Genomic DNA, 23,287 nt, shown 5'->3' with positions numbered 1-23,287 from the left:
CTGCACTATCAGAGACAACAGCACTGGCTGCCAGCAACTCTGACTAGGAGGCCTGTTGCTATATTCATTATGTTAATGCTGAGACAACGCTGAAGCAGCCTGGATGAGATTATGCCTTACGCTCTGGCCCACTCCACTGTTTGGAGAACGCTTAAACTCTGACCTGTTAAGCAGGGACGCACTGAGCAAGTGTTTGGTGATTTCGCACTTCTTTGCCACTTAGCCATTGTCCTGTTCTGCCAGGGTTGAGCGGGAATCTTTTAAAACACCAGCAGGAAGTGAGGATGAATTATTCAGGAGTGGAGTAACCTGATGGCACTTGGCCTACCTTTGCTCTCATCATGCACACATTCTCACAGCTCACTCTCTCAGAAAAACAAATGTGTTGATACACATATTCAGGTGGTGTGAATACTCACGAGAGGGCACTTGTACATGGATGCATACATGATAACTCCTGCCTAAATTGAAGGAAAAAGGAGAAACCGAGAGAACTCGCAGCACTGGGAGGCAGAGCTGAATCAGAGATGGGATCGATACTGCTGCAATAACACGGCTATGGCAGATTTACAGATTAGCCCATTCAGAGCCCGGCCCTTTTCCTAAGATGAAGCCCAAGCTTCAGATTCATCCCAGCAGATACCGAGGCCTTGATCAATATGCAAACGTCAGCTGTTAGCTGCCTCACCCAACTCTCATTTAGCCGGCATTTCCACAGGAACATCCAAGGTTACTGGCAGAATTATCAGCAGATTAAGAGGGCGAGAAAGCAATGTTTGGAATATCATGAATACATGCATGGTGTTAGGTTTAGGACCACGTGTAGGCAGAATGCGGGGGCGTGCAAGCATCATTATAACAACTTGATTAAATCGTCCATTAATTCAATTTCAGGCTTTTGAATAAGACTGATAAGCCTGATCCGGGGGCCTGGGAGCAAATTCAATGCAGCAAGTAGAGTTTAATGAGCAGAGGCAAAAGGGGATATATGAGACATCATTATGCAGTCGGGTACCATTTCTCATATACATTGGGAGAAATGGAAGACATTGTAAAGCTGTTCCCTAATCTCTTTCTCTGTCTGATCAACTTTAAATGAATAAAAGTCTCTGATATATATGCATTATGTAGCTGCAAGCACAGAATTATTTAGTTGTAAAACCACACATGTTTAATAAATAGTCGAGATATTCATGCATTCCATTAAATGTGTGGCCTGGATTTCATCCAAAGGAAAATTTGCATTGACTGGCACTGTCCTGATCTGGCACTAATATCTATGCTGTACTTGTGCTGTGGAACTGGTATTCATGGTTTGCTTAGTGCAGCTTCTCTCCTTACCTTAAGCTTTGGATAGTGCTGTGCTGGCTGACTGCCACTCCTTCTTTATCTCTCCGTCTCCAGGGATGACCTTTTCCGCGTGGAGTTGGACATCGTTGCAGGAGACGAGATGTTCTACAGCAAGGTGAGCAACTTCTGGGAAGACACTCATTTAGCATTTACAACCTTTAGGTGGATGTATGTCTTGTCTTTAGGCTTGAAAATGTCATTTTCTACTACAGCAAAATGGAAGCGTAGCTAACCAGTTTCACTTTAATCTGTAGAAAAGGACGTGGGAGTCGAACAAGAATGACATCAGGATCTGCAGGATGAAGGGCAAGCATGAGGTGAGCCACTCTCACTGTTTCTCCATCTGCTAGAAAACATGTATTCTCTATCTTTCTCCCTGTTTCTCTTATAATATTGTGAAAGCAACACATAAAAACTTTTGTTTTTTGCCACATGGAGATATACACTACCGGTCAAAAGTTTTAGAACACCCCAGTTTTTCCAGTTTTTTATTGAAATTCAAGCAGTTCAAGTCAAATGAACAGCTTGAAAGGGTACAAAGGTAAGTGGTGAACTGCCAGAGGTAAATAAAAAAAGGTAAGCTTAACCAAAACTGAAAAATAATGTACATTTTAGAATTATACAAGAAGGCCTTTTTCAGGGAACAAGAAATGGGTTAACAACTTAACTCTATGGAGTCTTGGGCTATTTTGTCCATTTTTGAGTTCTTTTCATGTCTTTGTAAGTCATTTTGTGTCTTTTAATGTCTTTTTTGGTCATTTTGTGTCTTTTGGTGTCATTTTGTGTCTTTTGGTGTCTTTTTTGGTCATTTTGTGTCTTTTTTGGTCATTTTGTGTCTTTTTTTAGTCCTTTAGTCGAACATAAAATGTGATTTTGAATCTTTTTTTTACTTTCAAAACACTATCATGCTCAATAAAGAATTTTAAATGTTGCAAATGTGCATTAATTTCAGAGTACACTGAGACATTAAACTGCATCATTTTCAATTCAATTCTGGAAAAGTTGGTGTGTTCTAAAACTTTTGACCAGTAGTGTATCACCACTGAAGCTAGCCTGTTGTCAGCAGTAACTGCCATATGAGCACCACTCTCCTGCTCAGCCTGTCCCATGTAGTGCACAGAGGGACAGTTTCACAGGGAGGGATTGTCACATACACTAACATGCACACATGGCCGGACCGGCTACCAAACAAAGACTAGAGAAGCTCAGATTTCAACACTCACAGATGGAGCGTGACTTCATTACCTGCTCAGGACGCCGTTACTAAGTTAGATTTTTACATGCAAATATTTGTTTACTGCTAATGTGCTGAATGTCAAATACCCCACCGTTATAGAGCTGCATCATAAATAAGGTATTTCAAATTAAACGAAAAAGACTGGACAGTAGTTTGTCCGTAAAGTTCTTAAAGTTATTATAAATAAAAAATATATGTTATGATAAATATTTAATGGTTAAAAATTGGCCAAGATCAGATCAAATATTTAATGGTTGAAAAAAATCTGTCTGCAAAACAAACTTACAATATAAAGCACAAAAACTATCTATTTATTGATTTTAAACTTACTTACAGCATCTCATTTGCATTTTTACTTTCTTTTACTAAAGGCGTTTTCTGAGGTTTTTCTCAGATTAGTTTAAATCAATCAGCTTTTTCAGAAAACAGATATTTTTTTTGGTAAAACCCCAAAGCAACTGGAGATTATGTGCAAATATTCTGTAACCGTAGCATACAGATCAGATATATCGGATGACATTTTGTTCGCGAAATATGATGAAATCATGTCCAGTCAGCTGGAGCATTTATCTTACACACATTATTCCTGCACGCGTCTTATCTTTCAGCCTGGAGCTTTGGTTTCATTGTGCCAGTCATCTGACTGTCATGCCCGCTGGCTCCGACTCAAAAAGAGAGGGACTCTGACCGCATATTATCTCATTGTCCCTGCTCATCTAACACATACACATCGATCAGAAGAATAGAGCCACTCCTATCTAGACACCACTTGTTCCAGCATCATGAGTTAGGAATGTGGTTTGTGGCCTCAGAAAATGCAGGTGGGCGTTGGGAAAATGAGGCGATGAGGAAGTGATGGGGTGAAACGTCCCAGCAGCCACCAGCAGCCCACGCCTGAATACCTCTTATATCTCCAACACACATGTAGCCCTCGCTGACACACAAAAACAGCCCGTATTCAGTGCATGTGTGTGGGTGAGTGTAGTGGTGACGGTTGGCGAGAGAAACATGGGCTCTGTCCCCTCCAGGCAGAGGAAAAAAATGACTTATTTAACACAGTGAGAGAACACCTGACATTAAATCTGTGTGAGACACTGCCAGACAGAAACACAATGGAGAATAGAGGGGACAGAAACAAAAAGCTCGGCTGGGAGGAGGAGAAGGGAGACGGTGGAGGTGAGAGAGAGGAGAGGAGTAGATAAAGAAGGAGAGGAGAGGGGGAGTGTGTGGTCGTTGTTGGGCGGCCCTGAGGAGAGCTGTGGGGCTGACTGGGACATGAAAGGTCTTCTTGCCCCTAATGACTGGGCTGCCTGGTAAGACTGTGAGTCACACGGCAATGTGAGGAAGATAAGACCACCGCCAGGTCCTCTCAGTCAGCTCTCTGGGCTCAGACGCATATGAATGACTGTGCTTGTGTGCACATATGCATGAACACACAGGACCCTCATACGCACACATACATATGACTAGCCCTCTGGGCCCACTAGGGACATTTTCAGCCATTTTTGTAATTTTTCACTTTTGTTTTGCCAATATTTTTGGCTGTGATACTGCAAATGACATGATTTTTGGAAGAAGGATTTCTTTCTTGATATATTTTGAAATTCTAATTTAATTTTTTCTAATGGCTCTATAACATCTGACACTACACAAAAACTAAAAATGCATCAAAATCAATTTTGTTCTTAATCTTTGACATATCCAAGGCTGTGATAAAAACCAATGCCCCAGCCAAAAAAAATATTTATTATATGAAAAATAACTACATGTTTGTGTTTTTTGTGTTCATATAAAACATCAGTGATATCATGCAATCAAATTGGCATTTAAAGGGTTAAAATCTTCAAAATATTTGAATGTTTGGTAGTTTTGAGCAGGGCAGAAGTTGTTTAAGAGGTTTATGCAAAAAAAAGTACAAAAAATATGAATCTGTAAAGTTTTAATAGCATTTTTCTGGAAGTGGACATTTTCAGCCCGAAGGGTCTGAAAGGGTAGTACATTTTAAATCTGACACTACACAAAAACTAAAAATGCATCAAAATCAATTTTGTTCTTAATCTTTGACATATCCAAGGCTGTGATAAAAACCAATGCCCCAGCCAAAAAAAATGTATTCTATGAAAAATAACTACATTTTTTGTGTTTTTTTCATATAAAACATCAGTGACATCATGCAGTCAAATTGGCATTTAAAGGGTTAAAATCTTCAAAATATTTGAATGTTTGGTAGTTTTGAGCAGGGCAGAAGCTGTTTAAGAGGTTTATGCAGAAAAAAGTAGAACAAAATATTAATCTGTAAAGTTTTAATAGCATTTTTCTGGAAGTGGACATTTTCAGCCCAAAGGGTCTGAAAGGGTAGTAAATTTTAAATCTGACACTACACAAAAACTAAAAATGCATTAAAATCAATTTTGTTCTTAATCTTTGACATATCCAAGGCTGTGATAAAAACCAATGCCCCAGCCAAAAAAAATTATTATTTGAAAAATAACTACATTTTTGTGTTTTTTCCCATATAAAACATCAGTGACATCATGCAATCAAACTGGCATTTAAAGGGTTAAAATCCTCAAAATATTTGAATATTTAATAGTTTTGAGCAGGGCAGAAGTTGTTTAAGAGGTTTATGCAGAAAAAAGTTGAAAAAAATATTAATCTGTAAAGTTTTTATAGCATTTTTTTGGAGGTGGACATTTTCAGCCCGAAGGCTCTGAAAGGGTAGTAAATAAAAAAACTGGATTTTTCTTTCAGCCGCAATTTTCAACATACTATAAATTGGTCTAAATTTTTATTTTAATGAAAGCTGCTGGAAAAGTATGAAAAGTTATAACTACACATATCTGGCAATGTAATGTAATCCTGAACAACAACAACAACAACAACACAACTACAGCCAAAAAAATGACGATGATGGGACGCCGCTTCCAGCCAGATCAAATATTTAATGGTTGAAAAAAATCTGTCTGCAAAACAAACTTTACAATACAATATAAAGCACAAAACTCTCTATTTATTGATTTTAAACTTACTTACAACATCTCATTTGTATTTTTACTTTCTTTTACTGAAGGCGTTTTCTGAGGTTTTTCTCAGAATAGTTTAAATCAATCAGCTTTTTCAGAAAACAGATATTTTTGGTAAAACCCCAAAGCAACTGGAGATTATATACAATAACAGCTGTGGAAAAAGTATGAAAAGTTAGAACTACACATATGTGGCAATGTAATGTAATCTCATCCAGCCAGTAACAGGCCTCCCTACTTCCTATCCCCCTAACTCTGTCGTCTTTGCTCTGACAACACCCATCTTTGACCTCAATCTTCATTTTGATCTCAACTATATACCTGGAAAGTTTTATGATTGCATCTTGCACAGTTGTGACACTAATTGTGTTGACAAAATCTATCCACAGACAGATATATAAACACCTGCCAAAGTACTCAAAACTGCTTCTGTGGTAATTTCCACGACAGTAGGTGTCACATTTTGCCTTGATCACACGCACACACACACACACACACACACACAAACAGACACACACACACACACACACACACACCAGTTGGGGTCTACTTCAAGACCACCAGCTGCATTGATCTCATCGGAAAGAGAAGGAGCAGAAGCGATGGTGCTGATAGTTGGTATGTGACATGACAGTCTGTGTGTGTGTGTGTGTGTGTGTGTGTGTGTGTGTGTGTGTGTGTGTGTGTGTGTGTGAGTGTGTGTGAGTAAGTGTTTGTGGAAGGGATCAGAGGGAACGCAGCAATATGAGAGACGGTTGACAGACACGCACACACACACACACACACACACACACACACACTAACTCACTCCAGCCACACGTAGTCGTGGCAGGTAATCAACACCTCTCTGAAACTGTGTCAACAAAATATGCAGCATTTTAAAAGCACCCTGTGGAGTTTTCATCCAAACAAAGTTTACAGTGTTTCTCACCAAGAAGCATTGTGTTTAATGGATTCCTTTTCTCATGAAACATTTATATTTTTCTTCCTCTCTTCTTGTTGCTGGTGCATGGTTACTTTCCTTGGCATATTACAGCCACCTGTCGATCAGTGTAATAGTGTGTGGAGCTATTGGCAGGAATGTGTGTGTGTCCCCTGCTAGCATGTGCACATGCTCATGTGCAATACATAATAATAGAAAAGAAGAATAAACTGATCAATCATTGCTCTCTAGCACTACTTAAACAACATGGGGTACCTTGAAGCTTCATAAATACAGTGTCACAATAGCAATATATATTGAGTTATAGTACATTTTATACAGAGACCATTTTTGGATGACATAACCAAATTTAGATTAGCTCTGGGAGGTATTGTGAAACTCAAATATTAGGATATATTAAAGCAAATCCCTCAGAAACAAAAAAACAATTCAAGAAAAGAGAAGTTGCAGATTGAAACATGATGGAGATTCCTTCAAATAAAGTAAAAACTCAAAATGCTCTCTGAGTTGTCAGTGTTTGGTTTGTCTTTTCTAGCCTACTAGAAGGATATGCTGCTTGTGTAGATATAAAGGGCTCATTCTAAGCTAACTGTTCTTAGTTTCAGTTGATTATACACTAAGGAAAACATAAATATGATATTAAATTCCATTTCTGTCAATAGATCCCCCAAAAATCTTGCACACTGGCCCTTTTAAAAGAAAGCCTTAAAAAACCTCTTTGTGATGTGAACATGATACATACACGGGGAATGATTCACACGTTTATTGAGCAATAACATCTTGGAAACTACAATAAGGATATCCCACATGAATTTCCATGTAAAAAAATACATCTGTGCTTTGTTTGATTCATTGTTATATCTGGGAGTCATTTAGTAAAAATGCAGCTTGATGAATCTTGGCTTTATCATAGCCCTGTCTTCATATTTGATCATTATTTGGCCTTCTTTCAGCAAAGATTGCATAATAAATTCAAACATATTGAGCTAAAGCCTTGTAATAGGTAACTATCTTTGAGCTGTGGCGCAGCCTTCAAAACCTGGAAAAGACATAATATAAGATATATTTTGATGCTATGATAACAAAGTGATATCAATTTGATATCATGACATCAGTATTACAGTGATGTTGTCTCGCCACAGTGTTTACTGCAGAGTTTTTGTATTAAAATGCATTAGATTGCTCCGGGTTTTGTTATTGTGACCCCCTGTTGCTGCTCCTCATGTTGGAGGTCAAACTGACTGAATATTTAACTAAATAACAAACTTTCTCTGACTCTAATGCATGCATACACACAACATGGAGGTGTGATCACCAATCCTCATGTACATTTTATATGTTCATACATATTCATGATTTCAAGTGTTTCATTTAATCTGCCTTCTTCCTCCTCTACACATACATGAACACAATTAAAAAAAAGAAAATCACATCTGTCATCGTCTGCGTGCCTTCCTCACCCTCTGCCCTCCCCCTCTTCTCCTCCTTCTCTCCTCCACTTCTCCTCCTGAAAATGTCCTGTTCTGCTTGGGGGACGGTTGTGTCAGATGTGATACATTCACCACCTCATAATTGGTTTTGTAATTAAATGTTTCTGCTTGGTTGATCACAAAGGACATGGTATTCTCCCTAATTAGGCTGAAAATTCAATATCGTAATTCTTTTCGCCCTTTTTTTTCTTCCCCTGTGCTGACCAAACGATTGTTGACGAATGCAACAGTCGGCCTGGCTGTCACTCACTCTGCACGTTCCCGTCATATTTTCCTTTGTCCTTTGCTTTCTGCTGTCTCTTTATCTCTCCTGTATTTGCCCTTTTCATGTTGTTTTTCTGGCAGTCCCTCCCCTTCCTTCCTTCCTTCTTATGAAAGCAAAAGAAAGCGAGAGACAGAGGGTGAGACGTTCCCCAGGTGGCTCCGTGCCAGCACATCAGGCCGTGGCAGCGTGGCGTGTACATGCAAACAAAGGCAATTCCATATAGAGCGCTTTTAAAGAGCGGTTGGGCATCGTTATAAGCAGCACTTAGCGAGATTGTTTGATCAATATTGCGTTGATCGTGCTCTCTGAGGAGCTCAATCGTCCAGCCCAAATGGCTTTTCTGGGTTGGACAGTGAGAAGATTCACTTTCACAGCCTTTTCTTGGCTCCCAAATTAATCAATTTGAAATACCACATGTAGAGTCACTTTCATTCCTTGTAGTTGTGGCCCCTTTTATGCCTCTGCAGTGGCAGCAGCCTTGGCATTGTGTTTTTCGGGTTGTCTGTCCTTCTCATTCTTTTGAAAATGATATCTCAGGAATGTCTCGATGGAATTTCTTCAGATTCGGACCAAATGTCTTATACTGAACTGATTTAAATTTGGTGGTCAAAGGTCAAGGTCACTGTGACCTCGCAAAGCAAGTTTTGTGGCGATAACTCAAGGTCTCATACACTTATTGTGATCAACATTTCACACAAATGTCTTATAGGATGAAGTGAGGACATTTTATATCCAAAAGGGCAAAGGTCAACTCCACTGTGACATCATATTGTTGTGAAACAACACCTCGCCATTATTCAACACCGTAGCTCAGAAACAGAAGGAAAAATTGTGACCAAACTTGCATGTGAAGCATCCATATTGTGTCAAAATCCCCTTAATACCTTTAACCCTTAATAGGACACTCATTAAAATACTTGCAAATTCCAAATTTCAACCCTAGAGAATATTGGAGGATATTACGTACTGCCAGAATGTGTAAAAAAAAACATATGAACCCGGGGAGGGGGGTAATATTTGAGAAATAAATTTACAAGATTAAAGTGGCAAATATACGAGAAAAAAATTGCAGATTTATGAGATTTAAAGTGTGAATCTGCAGGAAAAAAAGTTGTTTTTTTCCACTTTTTTCTCGTAAATGTGCAACTTTTTTCGCGCAGATTTGCCACTTTAAATCTCTTAAATCTGCAACTTTTTTTCTTGTAGATTTTCCCACTTTAATCTAGTAAATTTGCAACTTTTTTCTCTAAATATTACAAATCCATGTGGTTCTACAACCCCACAGAGAGACATGGGGACCCCATTTTGATATCCACTGAAGTTACCAAATATAGTTCTTTTGCCTGATAAAGGGTTAATAGATTACTTCAAAGTCATCATTACATTTATTATGAGTCTGGACAGACAAGACATACAACCTTGTTCCATGTGTTCACTCTTCCTGCAGCTCTCAATCACCTGCTGGCTCCCTGAAATGGCACTCAATCATCAAAACCTTAAGAACACCTGCCAAAGAATTTATACATTCGAGATTATCAAACTCACAACACAATGCTGAGTTCAAAGAGCAAAGAACAGTGTCATGATGAAGCCAAGTTTTCCATTACTTGACCTTTATCTCGGAATATGTTGCTTTCCAGATGTTTTTGCACTAATTCTTTCCCTTTAATTACTCCTGAAACCAATTGCTTTCTTTTGATTTATCCTCAGTGCTTGTGATTCGCAGTAATTGTTGGACAAATTATTTATTATCACCAAGAGATCTACAGCTGTAGCCACATTTTCCATGTGCACTTGCATGACAAAACCCACATTTTATCTCATTATAAGCTTTTGTTAAAATGTAAAAAAAGATGCCCTGATAAAGGTTTAACAACTAAAACCTGGCTTTATGATAGAATACTTTAATTGGACATTCAGTGTGCTGAGCCTTTTTTCTCCATTTATTGCAGAAAAGTCTTTTTTTTAATAGGTCAGCATACGTTATAACAAGCATTAATCAAAATGTGACAATTCACCAGCGTTTTCTCAGCAGGTTGTCAGACAAAGAGCTGTCCAGGGGTGGTTCAGGTTAAGTGTTGTGGTCAAGGATTGAATGGTGGTGTGTGTATGTGAATGTGTGTGTGTTTCCACCAGGGAGTGGAGCTCAGCTGACCCCACAATGTGCAGGTCTTGCTGCAGGTCGGCTCTACCGCTGAGACTGCCACATGGCTGACTGGCCTGGAAAAACTCTCTGGTTTCCTCTGTTTTCTCCTTTCCAGTGTCTCTCTCTTTATTTTGTCCGCCTTCCTCTATTATCTCACTTTCCCTCCCTCTCCCCTCCCTCTGGTGTCTGATGTTTGTTTGTGGCCTGTGGTGTGTTCAGTCAGAATTACCATCAAACTGAGAAGAAGGGTTGCAGAGGGATGCGGATTAGCTTTAACATGCTGAGTAAGACCGCGGCACTCAGAACAGCACATTGCTGCTAATTTGGTACCGCTGTTAATTTATCCTCCGCCCACATGCGAACAAACATACACACACTCTTCCTTCCTGTCATCATGAAGAGTCACTCTGTTTTAGTCAAAATTGTGCGTCAGGGATTTTTCTGGGAATGACAAGCCTGTTGTTATAATGAGTGAAGACGAGGGCTCGCCAAACCTTTCAGAGTGTGTATTGTGTATACAGTACATGTGTGTGTGAGTGTGAGTGGGAGAGTTCTGGCTCAATGGCGGCTCTTGGCAGAGCAACGCTCTCTTCTCCCTGGTCGCTAACATCAGGGGACCAGCCAGGCATGTAATGGAAACTTTGGAGATTTAGAGGAGCAGCTTGCTAAATACGACCCCCTGATGTACTGCCTTAGATGGCTCCTATTGTATGAACATTACTAAAGCAGGTCATCATGATAACCTATTATATTTTACGAGGGTATGAAACATGCTGAGACTGCTCCTAAAGCAGGAAAATGAGCAGAAGATTTTACAACGTATGCACCTGTTTTGTATTTTGGTTCAACCAAGCAGGGGAATGCTGATTGCAGCCCGAGGTAAAAACCCACGTTCATTTAGGGGTTTTGGATAAAGCCTCATCATTAGAACAAACATTGAACCCCGCCTAAGGCCGAATAAAAAAAGGGTTGTTTATCGTCTCAAGCTAAAAGGTTGAGTTTCGGGACAACAGATAGAAAGCAGATGCAGCCTGTGGAGCCTCCTCAGTTTTAATGGTGTCTGACTGCTGCAGGTTGTTTGGAGCAGATGTGTTGTAGCAACAGAGAACTTGTTGCCGATCGACTGACTGAGTGAGTGTGATCACTTGCATTTATATGTCTATAAATGCTTTTGGATATGCGCAATACCATGTCCATGGAAAATGTCTGTTCCTGTGCCGAGACTAAGGCGATGAGTGTGCGGTCAACATCTGCAGAGTACAACTAGCTTCACAACCATCTGCCTTCAGGGACAGTTCAAGCGAAAATCCAATATCCATGTGTTTTCTGTTACCTGTAGTGCTACTAATCAATACGGCTGAAGGATGTCTACGGAAATGGCAAATCAGGATGTCCATGGTAAATCTTTGTGACGGATTATTTCTTCAACCTGCAGATCCGAAAATATGCCTTAATCAACCAGCAGACACGAACAGCAATGCTTTATGCATTACAGCACAATTGTCAGGATTGAGACAGAAGGCTTTAAATCACAACGTTGGGCTCAGTGGTCGATGACTTCAGCGATAAATGATGACATCGTCCATTGGCCCAATCCTACTTATCAATCTAGATTAAGAAGTGTTGAAGGTATGGGCTGCAGAGATGTCTGCCTTCTCTCAAGTAGAATGGAATCAGATGGCACTGAAAGTAAAACAATACATTTGAAAAACTCAACAGCAATGTCTCTATCCAGAAATCAGGACGCAGTTACTCAAGATAATCCACAGACCTCGTTGTGAACAGTTTCATTTAGGAACTATTTTCTTTCTTTGTAGGATACACTGTAAAAAATGTTTGTAGAAATAACAGTAAAACACTGTCAAATACATCAGAAATGGGGCGTAAAATTAAATATTCTATCCACTTTTAATTACCGTAAATCAAAGAATAGCACAAAACTTTTACTTTTTTCTGTCATAAAGTGGAAGAAACACACAGTTTTGATGTAGAAATATAACATATGGAGAAATACCATGATGTGTGAATGAATGACACAATTACCCTAAAAATAATGGGAATATTCAGTCTAAATTACAATTTTTGCTGATATTTAGATTAAATTTAGAGAAGAAAATCCACTCACTGTAATTTTTACGGTGAAGTTCTGGCAACCACAGCTGCCGGTATTTTACCGTAAAATAAACAGATTTTTTTTTTTACAGTGTAGTTCTGAATCTAGATTGATAATAATTTTTGATTTTGAACTGTCCCTTTACGAGCAAGAGTCTGATTAAAAATCTAGCAGCCTGCATCTAGTTTATTCCAAAACAGATTCACATATGCAAACTTATTTACAGACACACATACTGTGCACACACTCGGAAACCATCCACCCCCCCATCCTCTTCACACTTCTTTAAATCTCCCCTCCATTCACAACGAGGTCCATATTTGCACTTGGGCGCTTGCTCTGGTGTAATTCATCTGTGCTGCAGATTAATTTTTCAGAGCCCAGGCAGCTCTGCCACTGTCGGTTAGAGGAGCAGGAGGAGGAGGAGGTGGAAGAAGAGGAGGAGGAGGAGGAGGGCTGCAGTCGTCTGGGTCTTGGGAAAGCTTGCCAGCCAGCCCAGGTGGCGTTTTGTCTGGATTCTGCCCAGGGAGCGAGGGAGCAGAGAGAGGGGAGGAGGCAGAGGGGAGAAGAAGGAGGCACTAGGACGTACAGCATTTGGATTTATATATAATTTAGTGATTCAGTACTTGATCCTTTGTAATTGGTTTATTTTTTTAATGTGGAAACCGTAGTAAAACCGTAATCCTGCTGCCTGATTTGGGCTTTGAATAAAGAAAGCCCCATACCTGCTGGTGCCAAATCACTTCCTGGAAGAGATGAATAAGGGTTAATGAAAAGCATGTTTGCAGCAGGGGATGAATTGTGTTGGTGTCTGTAAAGTGCAAAAGGCAATCATAACTCCAGGATCCCACCCTTATTTTGATCCTGTAGTTATGAGATGTTTCATTTTCTGTATACAATCTTTGCCAAAATGTGCACATTTGTGCAGTGGTTTGGCTCTTCTAAGTGTTTACTCCCCACTCAGAGATGCTGGCAGTGGGACTGGGTTGTTATTAAGAGTGCTTCATCTGGCTTTGTGATTACAGCTCTGACCAAGCTGACAGACTGCAACCCCACCGACAAACAGCATGCAAATGATTCTCACACATGAGCATGCATCTGTGCTGTGATACGACACACACACATGCAGATATATGCACCTGGCACACACCAACACATGCTGTATGTGGGAGAGTGACACACACACATATACAGTCACAACCGCTCCGTAATTTGTCAAACAGAGTGCTGCGCCATTAGAAATTTACTCCTCACACTTGACACACCCCCTGCACCCCAACACACATACTCACACATGAAAGCACTTCCTGCTTTCCTGTTTTTTTGCTGTTGGAAAAAGGAGAACCCAGCAGGGAGTGAAGTGGGAAGGTGGAGGGGTAGGAGGGTGCAGGGTGGAGCATCTGGAATAACACTCACCCGTCTCTTATATCGCTGCGTTCCTTCTGATCCCTTCCACAAACACTTACTCACACACACACACACACACACACACACACACACATACAGACTGTCATGTCACATACCAACTATCAGCACCATCGCTTCTGCTCCTTCTCCTTCTCTTTCCGATGAGATCAATGCGGCTGGTGGTCTTGAAGTAGACCCCAACTGGTGTGTGTGTGTGTGTGTGTGTGTGTGTGTGTGTGTGTTGGGGGGGCAGAGATGGTGCCATCCTGGCTGGGCCACTAGCAGTTTGGGGAGGGGGCTGTTGGCTGCTGTCCACCAATGAGCTTCACTACTGTACTGTACATAAACACTCACTCTGCACACACACACACACACACACACACACACACACACACACACACACACATTCTTGTACTTATATCTTTGTGAGGACCCTCATTGTAATAGTGGATTCCCTTGCAAGGTTATAATAGTTTTGGATTTTTCATCAGTTTTAGTTTAAATTTTTTTGTGAATTTTTGTTTTCAAATCCAATTAGTTTTAATGAGGTTTTTAGAGTGAGCTTGCTAGTTTTAGTTTAGTTTTTTGTTAGTTTTAGTTTTGTGATGGGGTATTTGTTGGGTGGGAGATTAAAAGAGGTCATGGTAAATTTTGTCTTTATTTCCTTTGTCTTATCCATCTTCATTATGTATGAAAAATGTTGACAAAGACGAAAATGAAGGACATTTTCACTATAATTTTAGTTAGTTTTGTAACCACACAATACAGTTTCAGTTAATTATCATTTTTTGTAACCTTAACCTTAGAACAAAGTCTGAAATCTCAAAAAAAGCCTTTAAAGAAGTGAGGACCGGCCGAAATGTCCTCACGTTGCAAAAATGTCCTCACTCTGTTGGTTAAAAACGCGTTCCGGTCCTCACTATGTAGTAAGTACAAGAATACACGGATGTTTGACTGGGCCCTGAAAAGGCAAACTATTGTCCATACTTTTTGTCTTTCAAAGTATTAAACGTTGTGTAAATCTCTGTCTTAAGGCTACCCCCTCTCATTTATATTTACATTTAGTCATTTAGCAGACGCTTTTATCCAAAGCGACTTACAGGAAGAGTAAAAGCAAACAATCAAGGTATAGTGCAATAATAATTAGTGCATCAATAAGTGCTAGTGACAATTCTTTGAGAAGTAGAATTATCGTGTGGTGCTAGGAGAGAAGGTGCTCTCATTTTGGTCTTAGTCCACTGAGATTTATTTAGCTGATTAGTCTTTTTTTTCCTTCTTCTTCATGCTGAATGTCTTATTTCCAAGAACACATCTCTAGTAAACCTGGGATTTAACATGTTTTTTTTGCAAAATTATTATTATTTTTTAACTGCTTTGCTGTTGCAATGTTTTAATATTCAAATTGTTTGTTTCTTCAGTCTTTCTTTTATTTTTTCTCAATTATTTTAAATAAATAAAATATTTAATATGGATACCAATGATTAATTAACATATTACATGACCAGAAACAATTTATTACCTTTATTTTTTCACATTTTTTCAAACATGAAAACCATAATTTTGCTAGACAAGACTGGTCCATTAAAGAAAAGGCAAAGAGACCATTTGATGAGGCCTTTACATAATAATAAACACAGTTTGGTGAAATGAAATGTAAGTATTGATAACATGGATCCGATTCATGCCCAATGTCTCCGAAACATTTGTCTACAGATATTATCATTGATTTTATAAAAGTTCTTTCTCTTACTTTGCATCTGTGTCTCAATCAGACGTATAAGGATGGAAACTAACAAACTAATGTATAAATAGATTAAATAGTTAGCTGGAACCAGTGCTGTGTTCCTGTATTATGTGTTCATTACAAACAGTAAGTTCATGTTAATGTAAGTTACATGTGTTTAGTCATTTCCACTATAAACACGCTGACACACTATACTTTTGTAGAGGCAGCAGATTAACTTCAAAGTCATTTTTCTCAGTTTCATTGCACCAACATTTATTACTTTTTGGCACTGTGGGGCTAAAGCAGCTATTAAGTCATGTGGTGCTTACACAGATTCTCATTTCAAAGAATAAGCATGGATGAATTAAACTGTGACTTGGGTTCATTTAGTCATTAAGCAGGCTTCATGTAGTTTGACGCCTCGCGGTGGAGAAATTGGCCTTAAATCTGTTGCTTGTTCTAAAATCCTGAGGCTGGTTTGGATTACCATCTGTCAATCAGCAGTGGCCGTGTGTGTGCGCGTGTGTCTGCATGTTGGCATGTGTGAAGAGGCTAGACAGTTAAAGTCTCTGCAGGCTACGTTCAGACTGTATCAATATGATTGACAGCGTTAATGGTGTGATAATTCCACACATCAGGCAACTGAAAAGCTTCATTTCACAGAGCAGTTTGGATAATCAGTCTGAAAAATAAACTCAGTTTTTCCTCTATTCGCTCCATCATTTTGCTTTTCTTCTCTCTTACCCCTCCTGCATATTAAGCACTCCCTTTCTTTATTGCTCTCTTTTCTGCAGGATGAATGCCGTAATTTCATGAAGGTGCTGCTCAGCAGAGAAGGGGGTCTGTTCGTGTGTGGGACCAACGCCTTCAACCCGCTATGTGCCAACTATACCGTAAGTTACCTGTGAGATAACACGACGTCACTGATAAATGCTCATCTAGTCTTCCTAAACAAAGGCTTCGCTTTCAAAAGACAATCAGTGCGCCTGTTCAGGTGAAATTTACAGCTTGATTAGAGTTGTTTGTTCAGCTCTCGAAGCGCTGTTGACTTCCTCCCCAGGACTTATTTATCCTTGTTGTCTGGCAGTTCCAGTGCCTTGTTTCCCTGAGATACAACAGTTGTTATTTCTCGGTGGTTAAACTTTGCGGTCTGCCGAGCTTGTTATCGTTGAGAGTCAGAGACGGATAATCAAGAAGAACACAAAGAGGGGAGAAGAGGAAGAGGAGGGTATTCAGAGAGTAAGGATGGAGACGTGACTTGTGTGCCTGGTTTGATTTCTTTTGTTAGTGGTAAAGAAAGCAAAGCCTTTTCCCAGTAAGAGCTGAGAGACACCAAGTGTGAGGCTGCATTCACACCCAATCAGGTGATGAGGTGAAAAGGCCTGATTAGGCTGCCGTTATCGATTATCTATTATACCGTATAATTTTTACCCTCTGTAACTAATGCTAGGTTAGGAAGCAGTGGCACGTCTATATCAAATACTAGGCATTCCTGAAATGTAAGCCCATGTTGTGTAAAAAAGCTGTTTCGGCATATTACTGGTGTTTCTACCCTTAGTTGAATTTATAATTTTACAGACATTCCAAGCAGCTCTTTCATCTTTCATCAATTTGTGAAATGAAGCCACGCTTTAGACGGTTTCTTCCTCTCTGCTATGACTCCTGCTTGTACAGCAGCAAAGGCGAATTTGAATTTGTCGTCATGTGTTCTGCAATGCCCATCTGTTAGAAAAAAACACACTGCTATTGATAAAAGGAACTGATATGCTCGGAGGCATATGATTGCAATGGATCTAAAAAATTTGGAACTACCTATTGAGTCCCATCCCTAGCAGTGGGGAACGAAGGGGATGCAAAAAAAAGTGCCTTCAAGTGGAAAAAAAGTAGTACAATGACCCCCAGGGTGCCAGTAATTCGAGAAAATGTAAAGTAACCTCTAGGGTGGCCTAACAATTAATTAAGATACAATACTGTGCCATGAAGGCATGCGGCTGGTGCACTTTTTTCTGTCCCTGGCCCTCAGACAGCACAATTCTGTGCAGAATTTGGTAACAACAAGCTCCAGCACAATGCACAATCCCTCCATCTTGAGCGATGCTGTCTTCAAGTGCAGTTAGAAATGTCAAGATCATTTAAACCATGGGTCTCAGACTCGCGGCCCGCGGGCCAATTGCGGCCCTCGTGGCGATATTTTGTGGCCCCCACCTTGATATGAAAGTTTAATTTCAAATTTTTTTTGTCATTTTGTGTCTTTTTTTGGTCATTTTGTGTCTTTTTTGGTCATTTTGTGGGTTTTTTTGGTCATTTTGTGTCTTTTTTTCTAGTAATTTTGTGTCTTTTTTTTAATTTTGTGTCTTTTTTGGTCATTTTGTGTCTCCAGCGGCCCCCAGGTAATTTGAGTTTGAGACCCCTGATTTAAACGCTCTGAAAACAATAATTGTGAAATATAAGTCTTCTTATGAGTTTACTTGTGCTGCATTGGGAGGGGGTTGAACTTCACAACATGGCGTCACACAAATGGGCTTTAAGTGCCATTGCACAACCCTGTACTGCTCCCTGCAGCGCCTCATCTGGTGTGAATGCAGCCTAAGTGTTGACAGAACAGATTCCAACACTTAGCCCCACTGTTTACTCCACTACGTCCAACACACATTTGTCAGAGTGTGAAGGTTTGCATGCACCTGGCACCTGAATCCCCCACCATGCAGTGGAATGTGTTCCACTTCCCGACCAATCCTTGTCTCGCTCAATTACAGTAACGATTTCAAACTTGTGGAAGAAAAACTACGCATAAATATTAATCATCGACTCGGCTGATTTCACATCGTTCTGCAGGAATATTAAATGAGCAATGAAGGCAGTAGGGTTGGAAAACGAGAAAGTGAGGGGAATAATCCTTTCACTATCAAAAGGCTTTTTCAGATAACTGTTATTTTCAGTCTCTCACATTTCAAACGTAGCGCAACAGTGGAACACTGAGACGTACCTGGCCCATTATCTGTCAGCCACTAATGACATTCTACAACAGTGTAGAACACACCTGTCTCCCCGTGATAGGCTGTCTGTTTCTCTGGGGACTAGTTAGCGATGCTAGCTTCTGTTTTATTTATAGCTGGGTTTTAATGAAATGACACATATAAATTATTTCCTTTTCAGCTCTGGATGAGAATTAGACTGTGCTGCTGAAATTGTTTGACTTTTGGCTACCTTTTAAGTGTATGTGTTTGTGAATGTGTAATTGAGAGGGAGTGATGCAGGAGAGAGGTTTCACTGTGTATCACTGCATGACTTTATGTGAGTGTATGGACGCGTGTGTGTGTGTGTGTGTGTGTGTGTGTGTTTTTTATTTATGCATGAGAATGTGATTCTCGTTGTTGCTGCTGTGCTAATTGGCACCAGTGAATCATTAGTTTGCACTAACGGTAACACTCCCTAATTGTCATTCTCTTTGTGGCTTGTTTTCATAATGCTGCTGTAGACGCATTCATATTGTTTGGAGTGTGCTGATTGAGGCGTGTGTGTGTGTGTGTGTGTGTGTGTGTGTGTGTGTGTGTGGTGTTACAGGGAGACACTCTGGAGATGGTTGGAGACACAGTCAGCGGTATGGCGAGATGCCCCTATGACCCCAAACATGCAAATGTAGCTCGATTTGCAGGTAAGACACACATTTTGTTTTGGTCCAAGTATAAAATTCTTTCCCTTTCTTGTTGTAAAATAAATAACCCCTGGGGCCTCAAAGACAGACCCACCCACCCAACAAGAAATCATTGTCTTGGTATAGAAAATAATAAATAGTAATTTTTAGTGTGTATGAATATTAAAAATAGATAAAATTATTTTGAATACATTTATAAAAATATAAAATATAATAATTGTTTTAATGAATTATCATGAAATAATCAAAATGATAATTTTTTAGAAATGCAATTAATTAATTAATTATTATAAAATATTTAAAAACAAAAAAATGTATAATAATGATGATAATAAAGACAGGAATCATGTTACTCATGTGGCAAAGTTTGTATGTAAAATATAAAAGGATTTCCATTCATGACAATATTAACCCATAAGAACCCAGAAGCAGTAATCCTTTAAGGAAAATTATGGGGGATATACCAGAGACCAAGTGGACCACATAGAACACATTTATGATGTTTTTAAAAAAATACTACCCCTTAATGTCACAGATATGAGATGTGATATATGTCACCTTGGGCATTTATGGTATTTATGTTTATGATATTTCTTATTTTAAAATAAAACTAGACACATTTTCTGCTTATAAAAACACAAATTTGGCTTTTTCTTTGCATCTCCACAACATATATACAAATTGTGACATTAATAGTGCTGTTTAACAACAAATTATTTTGTAGATTTGTTTTTAACGCCTTCTCAACAAGCTACTGTAGCTGAAGAACACTGAAAAACACTCTTATGTACTTGATAAAACATACATGAACATTTCTAGAACATTTAAAATGTTTGTGACACCCGTGTCACCGTGGGTTCTTATGGGTTAAGCAATGCTGCCTTTCACTGAGAACATTATCTGTTGTTACATAAGAAAAGACAGCCACAGAGAAATAGATGGCGTCTAAGGAAATTTCCATAGTAGTAAAATACACCAACTTGCCAAAAGAGAATATATTTGAATGTGAAGAATTACACAAGGAAGAATCAGCAGGGAACCCAAATATCACTTTAAAACAGCAACTTTGTTCAATATCATAAAATGATATGTCTAGAGCTGATGAAGTGTGGGACAGAAGTTAAAGATATGGATAAGATTACATGAGTTTTGGTCTATAGCTCCTCATCTGCACGTGGATCACACAGTGATGGATTTTATTGTTGAAAATCATTGAATGTGCCTCACACTACAAGCTCAACACAATGGAGCAATTGTGATTTTTCAGTTTTATTCATCTGCTTTGTTTACTTCATCTGATTTAAACACTCCACTACAATCTAATCAACAGTGCTCTGTGGCTGAAACTGTTGGGAGCCATTACGGTTCAGCCATCATCTCATTATCTGGTATTAGCTGGGAGTAAAAATTTTTGCGTGGGAGTGCTGCAAAGTTGCAATTATGTTACCGCAATTATATTGTTGACTGGTCAGTCATGTCATGTTTATGATGCAGGAATTTCATCAAACGCTAACGTTCTCTCCGGCTTTATTGTTTGTGTGGTTATACTGTTGCTTTGGCATGCTGTCAGACTCACTGCTGTTTCTGTGTGTGTGTGTGTGTGTGTGTCAGAGGGGAATCTGTTCACAGCCACAGTGACAGACTTCCTGGCCATTGATGCGGTGATCTACCGTAGCCTTGGGGACAGTCCCGCTCTGCGCACCGTCAAGCACGACTCCAAGTGGTTCAGAGGTACCTACACACATGTGCATCCATCAGAGTCTGCTGTTTTGAGTGTGTGTGCACATCACTTAGCAGCAGCATGCAGGAATCGATACATGTGTCAGCAGCAGTGGGCTGACTCAGCAGCCTGACATCTCCATGTTCAGGTCACTGGACAGGAAGCTGTCAAACATACTGCTCCATGACAAAAAAATCCACATAACGGTCAAACTAACGATGACTATGAGACAGTAAAAAAAAACACACAATATCAGACACACAGGTTGTAGCTGGTCCCGGGTGAAATAGCGCGGAAATGCATAGCGTGAAACTGAGTTCAGAGAAACATCAGGGAGTCATAATGCGCTTATTGTTTGGTGTGAAATCCCCTTTCACCATGTAATGAAATTAAGCATGGCCTGTGCCTCTTTCTCACTGCCCTCATGTTACCTCGGTGTTGTGGGAGTGAATGATGCATTTGCAAATGGAGACACTGTTTGCTCTGTGCTTCCTTGTGGTCCATCTATATTTTATTACACCTTTCCCCCTTCCTCTTCTTCTCCTTCTTCTATTTTTCTGACCTTTTCTCTCTCTCACAATATAGAGCCATATTTTGTCAGTGCTGTGGAGTGGGGACCTCACATCTACTTCTTCTTCAGAGAGATAGCCATGGAGTTCAATTACCTGGAGAAGGTACAGAAGTCATTCTGATGAAACCTTGTAACTCTGAACTTTCTCATGGAGGAGCTGCCGGTCCGTTCAGGCAAATGGACTGTGGAGCAAAATGTGAATGTGCGGTTAAAATGCAACACCATGAAAGCAGATGCCGCTCTAATATTTCCCTGCTGCTATTATTTGAATGTCAATATCAACTTTTCCCACAACAACGCTGACCTTTTATCCTCACATTTGTTTGTCTGCATATCTAATTCAACAAATCTCGGCCTGAGTAAACAATTCATGTCTGTATTAACCTGAGAAAAGCTTTGTATATTCCCTGACCTTACGAGAACTGGGAATACATCTTCATAAAAAATATAAATATAAATTCAACATCAGGATCTTCCCTAATAAACGAGCAATTCACATTAGGGGAGAAGTGCTTGCACAAGGTCTCTGTCTTTGACATGTTTACAGAGAGAAGAGTAAATGGATACTTAAACAGCATCACCGTTGTGTGGATGAGGGTGTTCAAAGAAGCAATTTTGAGACACACTGACATTTTTATGAATAATTGATATGAGATTTTCCATAATAAAACAATGATCTGTCAAAACAGGGTTTCCGTATTGCTAATAGCATGCAAATGAATCTGTAGAGATCACCGTGAATGTGAAAAGATTTAAAATATGCCTTTTTGAAGATGAAACTCAAACTCAAAACTCAAAGCTTCCTCCCCGTGTCATCATTAGGATTATAAGTGAGCTGTGTTTTTATAGATACCCCTGTCAGTATGTTACAAATGTATTTTATCCGGTTCTTTTCTGTGCCCACGTGCTTCAACATTCACAGGTGGTGGTGTCACGTGTGGCGCGGGTGTGCAAACGCGATCTGGGAGGGTCTCAGCGCGTGCTGGAGAAGCAGTGGACGTCTTTCCTGAAGGCGAGACTGAACTGCTCCGTCCCCGGCGATTCCCACTTCTACTTTAACCTGCTCCACTCCACCAGCCCCATCATCAGGATGCATGGCAGGGACATAATCCTGGGGGTGTTCTCCACACCGGCAAACAGGTAGAACAATACATACAGTATACCTGTAAACAAGCCACAAAACACACAAATATGACTTTCTCTCTCTTAAAAATGTGCACACAAGGACTGACACTGAAGAAAAAGAACCCTGAACATCTATGTTAACTTTTATCCACCTTACTAGCTCTATCTTAATCACTAATCAATTACTAATAGCAAACTATTTAAACTGTATCACCTTAAAATAACTATTTCTACTGTTCTCGTCTATGTATCTATTGATCTATTTTAGCTGTTTATCACTATTTTAACCATTCATCCATTCATTTTATCTTACAATTTAATCAATTTATTCATCACTTTCAGCAAGTCCTAATCCACTGCCTAAGATAACTATTTCAACTCTTTGCCCCATTGCTATTTTAACTGAAAGTTAACTATTATAACCATTTATTTTAACTATATTTTGGACAAATTAATTGAGGTGTAAATTCATTACTTTGAGGGAACTATTAAAACTTTTGATGTTAATATTAATTT

The 23,287-nt window shown here is 39.5% G+C and overlaps 1 protein-coding gene across 1 annotated transcript in view; it reads left to right on the top strand.

The window, feature by feature from the left end:
* Positions 1 to 23,287, top strand: part of sema6bb (sema domain, transmembrane domain (TM), and cytoplasmic domain, (semaphorin) 6Bb) — a 154,122-nt gene that overhangs the window by 80,957 nt on the left and 49,878 nt on the right. Inside the window, exons 4-10 of the mRNA XM_059340848.1 lie at positions 1,405 to 1,465; positions 1,605 to 1,667; positions 16,495 to 16,593; positions 19,265 to 19,355; positions 20,967 to 21,086; positions 21,661 to 21,749; positions 22,569 to 22,786. Of these exons, the coding sequence (XP_059196831.1) occupies positions 1,405 to 1,465; positions 1,605 to 1,667; positions 16,495 to 16,593; positions 19,265 to 19,355; positions 20,967 to 21,086; positions 21,661 to 21,749; positions 22,569 to 22,786 (741 nt within the window). The remainder of the gene's footprint in view (positions 1 to 1,404; positions 1,466 to 1,604; positions 1,668 to 16,494; positions 16,594 to 19,264; positions 19,356 to 20,966; positions 21,087 to 21,660; positions 21,750 to 22,568; positions 22,787 to 23,287) is intronic.

Source organism: Centropristis striata, chromosome 9 (assembly GCF_030273125.1).
Source record: "Centropristis striata isolate RG_2023a ecotype Rhode Island chromosome 9, C.striata_1.0, whole genome shotgun sequence".
Classification (NCBI taxonomy): Eukaryota; Metazoa; Chordata; class Actinopteri; order Perciformes; family Serranidae; genus Centropristis; species Centropristis striata.
Note: the sequence above shows the minus strand (reverse complement) of the source record. Positions and strands in the feature narration are given on the sequence as shown.